This window comes from Micromonas pusilla (assembly GCF_000151265.4).
Source record: "Micromonas pusilla CCMP1545 genomic scaffold MICPUCscaffold_3, whole genome shotgun sequence".
In the NCBI taxonomy this organism is placed as follows: domain Eukaryota; kingdom Viridiplantae; phylum Chlorophyta; class Mamiellophyceae; order Mamiellales; family Mamiellaceae; genus Micromonas; species Micromonas pusilla.
The window spans coordinates 133,645-142,296 of NW_003315884.1; the positions used below are offsets into that span (position 1 = coordinate 133,645).

Here is an 8,652-nt window from a genome sequence, read left to right on the forward strand (position 1 = left end):
GCCTCGACGCCCGCCGCGCTCTCCACGACGATGCACGCCTCCATCGCCGCCGCCTCCTCGCGCGCCGCGCTCCCGCCGCGCTCTTTCGGCCGCCGTCGCGTCGGCGTCGTCCGCGTCGTCGTCGCAGCCTCCGTCGACGTGGCATCATCAACACCATCATCGTCGTCGAGCGCGCGACGATCGCGCGCCGTCGTCGTCGCGCCGCGGACGCGGACGCGGACGCGAACGTCCGCGCGCCGCGTCGTCATCGCGACGCGCGCGGCCGGCTCCGACTCGGAGGCGTCGTCGAACGCCGCCGCGGCGTCCCTCGCCTCCTCCGCCGACGACGCGTCGCGCGACGACGCGGCGTCGACGACGCCGACGACGGCGCTCATCGCCGCGACCGTCGCGTTCGCCGCCGCACTCTCCTCCCCCGCGGACGCGCTCGCGGCGGCGGCGTCGGCTTCCTCCTCCTCCCCCTCCGAGCTCGCGACCGTCGCGGCGGCGTTCGGCGGGTTCCACCCGGGGGAATGGCTCACCGCGTCGTGGGCCGCCGTCGCCGGCGCGCTCGCGTCGCCCGAGGCGAAAGAGCTCTGGATGTACACGCTCAAGACGCTCATCTCTTGGGGCGTCCCCGCCGCGGTCGTCGGCGTCGTCGCGTTCGCGGTCATCGCGTCGTCCCGGCGCGGCAAGGACGGCGTGGGCGGCGAGAAGAGGGGCGGCGGCGGCGGCGTGTTCGGGTTCCTCGGCGGGAAGGGCGGCGGATCCGGCGCGGAGCCGTCGCCGTTCGTCATCAAACGTCTCAACGATAAACTCGATTCCTACGCGTACGCGTTCGGCGAAGCCACCGGCGGCGCGGAGGCGGTCGAGATCGCGCGCAAGCGCGAATCGTTCGGGAAGAAGTACGCGAGCACGCTGGGGAGGCTCACGGTGAAGGAGCGCGACGCGATCGATCGCGCGACGTCGACGTGGGCGAGGAAAGACGCGGCGTTGCGCGCGGAGATGGCGTCGGCGGCGCGGCGGATGCGCGCCGACGCGGCGCGAGCCGCGAACAAGGGAAGGAGCGACTCGGACGCGGACGCGGACGAATCTCTGACGCCGCTGGACGACTTCCCGCTGTTGGACGAGGTCGAGGACGAGATCGAGCGCGCCGCGCTCGCGGACGCGCGCGCGTTCGCCGACGCCGCCGACGCCGAGGCGATGACGAAATCCACCGACGAGGACGACGACGAATCGCGTCGAATCGCGTCGGACGGCGGATTCGGATTCAAGATGCCGAAGCTGCCGTCGCTGCCCGGCGGCGGCGCCGCGAAGAAGCTCGCCGCGCTCGCCGCGAAGCGCGCGGACGCGGAGGCGGAGTACGTCAAAGCCGTCTCCGCCGCGTTGCCGTCGCACAAACGCGCGAGGCTCGCGAAACTGCTCTCCGATCCGCGGATGTCCCCGGGGTGGGAGGGCGACCGCGACCCGCTCGTGGTCCCGGAGGCGAGGCTCGCGCAGCGGGATAAGCCGCACGTGTTCGTGCTGCAGTTCTTCGGCGACGTCCGCGCGTCGCAGGCGGCCAACTTGCGCGAGGAGGTGACCGCCGTGCTCCGCAACGCGAAGAGATCGCGCGCGGACGAAGGTGCGTTCTATACACTGGTCCCCATACGACCGCGTTCGCGTGGTGAACGCCGATCCTTAAGGACTTTGCCCGGCGCATCTCTCCGCCCACACCTCGCTGTCAATCCCCGCCCTCGACGCCTTTCAACTCCACCTGACGCCTTTCAACTCCACCCCGACATCGCTTTGTATGGAACGACCCGAAGTCGTCCTCGTCCTCAACACCGGCGGCGGGACCGTCACCGGCTACGGCCTCGCCGCCGCGCAGCTCACGCGGATTCGCGACGCGGGCATCAAGCTGACGATCTGCGTCGAGCAAGTCGCCGCGTCGGGTGGGTACATGATGGCGTGCGTCGCGGATCGCCTCGTCGCGTCGCCGTTCGCCGTGCTCGGGAGCATCGGCGTCATCTCGGAGGTGCCGAACCTGTACGAGCGCCTGAAGAAGGAGGGGATCGAGTTCCAGGTGCGTTCTCTACAAAAAACTTTTCACCCATCGCTCGGTTTCAACATTTGATCGCTCCCCCTTTCAACTGACCGATGAACTGTTTTTGTACACTGGAATGGCCCTCAGACGATAACCGCGGGGAAGTTTAAGCGGACGCTCACGCCGACGAAGAAGATCGAGAAGGCGGACGTCGAGAAGTCCACGAGAGACATCGAGGACGTGCTGACGCTCTTCAAAGGGTTCGTGAAGTCACAGCGGCCGGGGTTGGACATCGACGACGTCGCGACTGGAGAGACGTGGTTCGGCGAAGACGCGATGAACAAGGGGCTGTGCGACGCGCTGCAGACGACGGACGACGTGCTGCTGCAGCTGCTGAGCGACGGGAAGGAGATCTTCTCGGTGAAGTACGCGCCGCCGCGGACGGGCGCGGCGGCGCTCCTCGGCGGCGCGGGCGCGGGCGTCGGCGGCGGCGGCGGGGGATGGGGCGCGCTGCGAGCCGCCGCGCTCGGCGTCGCCGGGTTCGCAGCGGCGGCTGGCGGCGACGCGGCGGGGGCGTTCGCCGGGTCCTCTCTCGGCCTCGGCGGCGGCGGCGCGGGTAACGGTAACGGCAGCGTCATGGCGGTCGACGGCGAGCGCGCGGCGGAGAAGGTGATGGCGAGGGACGGGTACTACGCGATGTGGGACGCGCCCTACGGCGACGACGCGGACGAGCTCGTGTTTTGATTCTTTCTTTTCTGGGATGATTCTTTCGACGATTGATTCTTTCGGCGCGCCGCTCGAGTGTATAGTATGATACCTTCGTTCGATGACCGCACGGTGTGGTGCGGAAGGCTCGGGCAGCGGGCGGCGCTGATGCGTGGTATAGTAACGTTTCATAGATGTGCGTTTCGATATGAGGATGAAACGCACGATGGACGCGTCGTCGGTTGTCGTCTTCGCTCTACCGTTTCCTGATCGTTTCGGATTTTCCGAGAAGGCGTTTTGGCTTCACGATCTCTTCACACGCGCACACGTCATAGCGAGGCGCGCGCCGCCCGGCGACGCCATGATCGCCGTCACGCTCACGTGTCCAATATGCATGGACGTCGCGTTAGACACGATGTGCGTCCCTTGCGGTCACACCGTCTGCCGAGCGTGCGTCGAGGCGCACCGCGCGAAGAATCTGAAATCGACGCGACGAAAAGCGACGCGGGCGCAGACGAGCGCGGGTGGCGGATTCGAGTGCCTCTGGGGGTGCGGCGCGTGAGTCGAGAGCAGCCACGCGATGTACCTGCCGGCGCCCGATCAGGTTTTGGCGTCGCGCGACGTCGACGTCGACGCGGACGCGACGCGCAGTAGCAGCGCGGTCGCTCCGACGGCGTCGTCCCCCGCGAGCGATGGGGATGTCGTCTCCGTCAGCTCCGACGGGGATCTCGTCGTCGTTTCATCCCTCGACGACGAGTACCTCGGCCGGCGCGTCGAGGTCTACTGGCCGAACGACGACCCGCCGACGTGGTACCCCGGCGTCGTCGCGCGCTTCGACCCGAATAGGCAACACGCGCGGTATCGCGTCGACTACGACGACGGCGCGGACGAGTGGGTCGACTTCCCGGAGCCGACCGTGCGGTTCGTGTCCTGGACCGACTGGGCTCGAGACAGGACCGCGGAGGAACTGGTCGAGTGGACGGAGAACGAACGCGACGTCGAGATGATACGGAAGACGGCGCGCGCGGTCGACGCGATGGTCCGCGACGAGATGTTGCTCGAAGCCGCGAAGCGCGGCCGCAACGCGCGCGTGATCAAGGCGCTCGTGGACGCGGGCGCGGCGATGCCGTATTATCGACGCAAAAGCGGCGGAAGCGGCAGAAAGAGATTGCGGGGACACCTGTGGTGTACGCTTCGCATGAAGGAATACGACCGCATCAGGAAGCGGATAAGAAAAATGGTCCAAGGGTAGCTAGCTATCGCGCCGCGTCACGACAGCGCGCGGATCGTGCAGTGCAACGCGCCGTCGTCGAACCACGCGAACGCGCCCGGCAGCGCCGCGTCGACGGCGTCCCTAAACCGTCGCACGACGGCCGGCGCCCTCCCCCCGGGCGCGACGCGCGCCACGAGCGTCGCGCCCGGGGCGTCCTCTCTGTAGTGGCGCTCTCTGTTGCCGTCGCGCGACGCGAAGGGGTGGTACGCCGCGACGGACGCGTCGTCATCGGCGTCGTACGCGCGCAGTACCGTCTCCGTCTGTTCCCGCTCCGTCGCCGCCGCGCGTCCCTCGTCCTGAGGGCCGTTCTATACAAGCGAATGTCGGGGTGGAGTTGAAAGGCGTCAGTTGGCGTTGAAAGGCATCGAGGGCGGGTATTGAAAGGGAGGGGTGGGCGGAGAGAGGCGACGGCGAAAGTCCTTAAGGATCGGCGTCCACCACGCGAACGGGGTCGTATGGGGACCAGTGTATAGAACGCGCCTCCTCCTCCTCCTCCTCCTCCTCCTCTTTCCCGTCCTCTCCCTCTCCCTCTCCCGCCCTCGCCCTCGCCCTCGCCCATCCTTCGCACGCCACGACGCGCTCGCTCGCGACGCGCTCGAGAGAGCGGCACGCGTATCGCACGATCGAGAGGCGGTCCACCGCGACGCGGCCGCCGTTCGCGGTCGTCGCGTCTTCGTCGTCGTCTTCGTCGTCGCTCCTACTTATACGCCTCCTCGTCGGCGATCGAAGCGCGTCCTCGAATCGCGCGCAAGCGCGCGTCAGCGCCGCGAGCTGCTCGCGCGTCAGCGTCACGCCGTCGCGCAGGCACCCGAGCGTGCACTTCGCCCACCTCGACCCGGGGTTCTCCGCCGGGAGCGACGCGCCGAGCGTCGCGTCGAGCGCGCGCTTCGCGGACGCGATGGCGGGAGGGAACCCCTCGAACGCGAGCGCGAGGACGCCGCTCCACGCGACGAAGAAGGCGCGCGGGCGCAGCTCGCACGGCGCGCACGTCGTGGCGACGGCCGCGACGCGCGCGTCGCGCGCGTCGTCGTCGTCGTCATTCTCGCTCGCCATCGCGCGCGGCGGGACGCGAGGCGTCGCGAGATGTGCACTCGGCGTCGCGGGTGCTCACTCTTCAGAAGGTCGGACGGCGCGTTCCAAACGTTTTTCACCCACCGCTCGGTTTCAAACTAGATCGCGTCCTTTCAACTGACCGATGTTTTTTCTACCCCAGTGTCACCGCATATGATAAAAACATCGTCGCATAAAAGCGGTTAAGTTATGTTTATTTCTTGCGGTTACAATTATTACATTCGGTCGTTGCAGAACGCGCCGCGCGTCCTGGCAGGATCGCGGCGACCATGGCGACGCGATACGACAGCACGTCGGGCGCCGGAGATCGCGCGTCGTCCCCCGAAAAGAAGCCGAGGCCGCCGAAATCGCTGTGGTGGAACGTCTTCGCGAGCCGCGCGTGCCTGTGCTTCCAAGCCCTCGGCAGCGTCATGGTCCTCGTCGTCCTCGGAGTCGTCGCGCTCACGTACTACACGACCGTCGTCCTCGTGTACGGCCCCGCGGCGTTAGATGATCGCGACAACAACAACAACGCTGCTGGCGCGTGGGTCGTCCTCGCGATCTACCACGTCTTGATCGTCATGACGCTGTGGAGCTACTTCGCGTGCGTGCTCACCGATCCCGGTCGCGTCCCGCCGGGTTGGGCGCCCCCGCCCGAGGACGAGGAGGACGAACGCGTTCGAACCTCCAACAGCGAGAAGCGCCGGAGGTTCTGCCGCAAGTGCACGGCGTGGAAGCCGGAGCGATCGCACCACTGCTCCGTGTGCGGGCGATGCGTGCTGAAGATGGATCACCACTGCGTCTGGGTCGCGTCGTGCGTCGGCGCGTACAACTACAAGCACTTCATCCTTTTTCTCCTCTACACCTTCGCCGCGTGCGTCTTCGACGCCGTCGCGCTCGCGTCCACGTTCGTGAGCTATTGGGCGGACGTCCACGACGGTTCGCATCGCGAAAAGACGGACGAGGAGAAGATGACCATGGCCGCGGTGTTCGTGACGTTCTTCGTCGACGTCGCGTTCGCCGCGTCGCTGCTGGGGTTCATCGTCATGCACGCCAACCTGAACTTCTCGAACATGACGACGATCGAGATGTACGAGAAGAAAAAGGCGCGTTCCGTTCCGTAGTCATTCATCGCCGCGCCGGTCCCATATATTAATTACGACCCCACCGTTCGTCGGCGCGGGATCCCACGCCGTGCCTCCTCGAGGACTTTCTTTTCAAAAACGAACGCGCGTTTCGATTTCGATCCCTCCCGACGCGCCTCGACGCCTCGCGACTCCGTCTGACTGACGCCCTCGAACTCCGCCCCGACGTCGCCTCTCAGACGCTGCCGTGGCGGTACGACCGCGGGAAACGGAAAAACTTCACGGAGGTGTTCGGGACGACGATCGCGCTGTGGTTTCTGCCGCTCCACAGCGCGCATCAGATGCGGCGGCTGCTGGACGTGAGTCGGCTCTCCGGCGGGAGCTACCCGAGGATGGTCGAGGATGGGCTCGACCCGATCGCGCCCGTGAGGTGCGTTCTATACACTGGTTTCCATACGACCCCGTCGGCGTGGTGAACGCCGATCCTTAAGGACTTTTCCCGGCGTGTCTCTCCGCCCACGCCTCGCTTTCAATCCCCGCCATCGACGCCTTTCAACTCCGCTTCTGACGCCTTTCAACTCCACCCCGACATCGCTTTGTATGGAACGACCCTGAAAGCGTCGCGGGGGATCCGCCGAGGGGTTCGAGGGGCGACGACGGCGAGGAGCTCGCCGCGTGCGGGCTGTGCGTCGGATCTCGCGGCGGCGGGGTTGTTGTTGGGAAGAAGAGCGGCGGCAGGTCGCGGGACGCGTGACGAGGAGCGTCGGTTTTTAGATCAGCAGCTTAGCACTCGCGCGGCGATCGGAAGGATGGACGCCCTAATTATGATAAATATTCTATTTCTCACGCACTCACGTCGAGTCGAGTCGATCGATCGTCTAGTAGCCCTATGCCTACGCGTCGTCAGTCATCCCCGCCGCTTGCTCTTGCCGTCCATGATCGCCTTCACCTCGGACGCCATCCTGCTCTCCGCCGGCCCGTCCTCCGCGAGGTACTTTCTCTCCATGAGCAGCTTCTTCTCCGCGCACGCCTCGAGGAGCCGGACGCGCAGCGCCGGAATCTGCGCCGCGCGATCCGCGTGCACCTCCATCGCGCGCGTCGCCGCGTCGCGCGTCGCCGTCAGCGCGCGATCCAGCGCGGGGATCTCGCTCTGCGCGTCCGCGTCCGCCATGATCACGGAGTTCAGAACCCGCCCGCGCATCGCGTCCGCGCTCGCGTCGACCGCCGCCTCCGCGTTCTTGCATCGTCGCGCGAACTGCGACGCGAACGTTCGGTTCCGCGTCGCGATCGGCTCCGCGAGGTCCGCGCCCGCGGAAACGCCGAGGTCCGCGCGGTCGCCGCCGGTCGCGGACGCGAAGCCGAAGTACCCCGCGTCCGCGACGCCGGGACCGGCGAGTTTCGCCATCGTCCGGGGACGCGGCGCGCGCCGCGGCGGAGTGAAGCGCGCGCGAGGGGGCGCGGGCGAATTCGCGAGTGTGTGTCGCGTGAAAGAGCCCGCGCCGCGCGCGCGGTTTGGAGCTTAGGTGCGTTATACAAAAGTTTTTCACCCATCGCCCGGTTTCAACATTTGATCGCGTCCCCTTTCAACTGACCGATGAACTATTTTTGTATGGAATGGCCCTAGCTTTGGACACGGACACGTCGACCACGACAATTGGATAGGAGGGTGCTCACATCGCGGGCGCGCGAGGCGGCAGGCGGCGACGGCGTCGCTTCTCCGTCGCCATGAGCCTCCCGACCGCGGCGTCGTTCAACCTGCATCACAAGCTGCGCGACCGCGAGCGCGTCGCCGCGCGGCCGGGGACGCACGTGCACCGCATTCGGACCTTCTACGAGAGCGTCTTTCCGACGCGCACGGTGCGTCGTCGTCGTCGTCGCGTCTCGTCCGTCGTCGTCGTCGCCGCCGTCCTCACGCTCCACGTCCCCCCCACCCCGGGGACCCCCACCTCGCCGCGCGTCACAGATCCACTCCGTGAACTTCCCCGAGGACGTCCACGTCAAGCGCTTCACCGACGACGGGCGCTATCTCCTGTGCTTCAGCCGCACGCAGCGCGAGCTCGTCGTGTATCGATACCGCGGCGCGAGACGATGCGAGCGCGACGACGGCGGCGACCGCGGCGTCGCCCCGACCGCGCCGGCGACGCCGGAGAACGACGGCGGCGGCGGCGCGGGCATGGACGCGCCGCTTCTTCGCGAAGACCTCGACGAGCGCGACTTCGAGACGCACTTCGAGCGGCTGTACGCGCTCCCGCTCGTGATCGACGCGGACACGCTCTGCAAAGATTTCGCCGTGAGCGTCCTCGCGGGCGACTACGTGATCGTCGCGTCGTCGACGCACCCGGAGGCGGTCCAGCGGCCGATGCCGCCGCGGACGGACGCCGCAAACGCCGCCGGGGGCGGCGGCGCGGGCGCGACCGGCGCGGGCGCGGGGAACGGCGTGGAGGAAAGAAACGCAAACGCCGCCGGCGATGACCGAGACGACGTGAGCCAGACGGCGGCGGCGGCGGTGGCGACGGTCGCGTCCGGCGCCGCCGCCG

The 8,652-nt window shown here is 67.6% G+C and overlaps 5 protein-coding genes across 5 annotated transcripts; 3 read left to right on the forward strand and 2 right to left on the reverse strand.

The window, feature by feature from the left end:
- Positions 1-30: 30 nt before the first annotated feature.
- Positions 31-2,746, forward strand: MICPUCDRAFT_55912 (uncharacterized protein; the record flags this gene model as incomplete). The annotated part of the gene is made up of 3 exons (XM_003056611.1): positions 31-1,600; positions 1,662-2,041; positions 2,150-2,746. 3 exons carry the CDS (start codon positions 31-33, stop codon positions 2,744-2,746), a joined length of 2,547 nt encoding a protein of 848 aa, XP_003056657.1.
- A 187-nt stretch (positions 2,747-2,933) lies between these two features.
- Positions 2,934-3,959, forward strand: MICPUCDRAFT_55913 (uncharacterized protein; the record flags this gene model as incomplete). Its single annotated transcript, XM_003056612.1, has 2 exons — positions 2,934-3,244; positions 3,281-3,959. The coding sequence occupies 2 exons, from the start codon at positions 2,934-2,936 to the stop codon at positions 3,957-3,959; spliced, it is 990 nt and encodes a 329-aa protein (XP_003056658.1).
- Positions 3,960-4,400: 441 nt separating this feature from the next.
- Positions 4,401-5,033, reverse strand: MICPUCDRAFT_55914 (uncharacterized protein; the record flags this gene model as incomplete). Its single annotated transcript, XM_003057065.1, has 1 exon — positions 4,401-5,033. One exon carries the CDS (start codon positions 5,031-5,033, stop codon positions 4,401-4,403), a length of 633 nt encoding a protein of 210 aa, XP_003057111.1.
- Positions 5,034-5,407: 374 nt separating this feature from the next.
- MICPUCDRAFT_25437 (uncharacterized protein) lies at positions 5,408-7,542 on the forward strand. Its single transcript, XM_003056613.1, has 3 exons — positions 5,408-6,145; positions 6,355-6,545; positions 6,734-7,542. Exons 1-3 carry the CDS (start codon positions 5,462-5,464, stop codon positions 6,867-6,869), a joined length of 1,011 nt encoding a protein of 336 aa, XP_003056659.1. The 5' UTR covers positions 5,408-5,461; the 3' UTR covers positions 6,870-7,542.
- On the reverse strand, positions 6,923-7,520 carry MICPUCDRAFT_55916 (uncharacterized protein; the record flags this gene model as incomplete). Its single annotated transcript, XM_003057066.1, has 1 exon — positions 6,923-7,520. One exon carries the CDS (start codon positions 7,518-7,520, stop codon positions 7,023-7,025), a length of 498 nt encoding a protein of 165 aa, XP_003057112.1. The 3' UTR covers positions 6,923-7,022.
- Positions 7,543-8,652: the final 1,110 nt, after the last annotated feature.

Bases quoted from the DNA above. Each gene is read 5' to 3' on its own strand.
- MICPUCDRAFT_25437 (XM_003056613.1), top strand. From the start codon at position 5,462: ATGGTCCTCGTCGTCCTCGGAGTCGTCGCGCTCACGTACTACACGACC. The intron at 6,146-6,354 runs GTTCCGTAGTCA...GTCGCCTCTCAG, and splicing joins AGAAGAAAAAGGCGCGTTCC to ACGCTGCCGTGGCGGTACGA. The intron at 6,546-6,733 runs GTGCGTTCTATA...CGACCCTGAAAG, and splicing joins GACCCGATCGCGCCCGTGAG to CGTCGCGGGGGATCCGCCGA.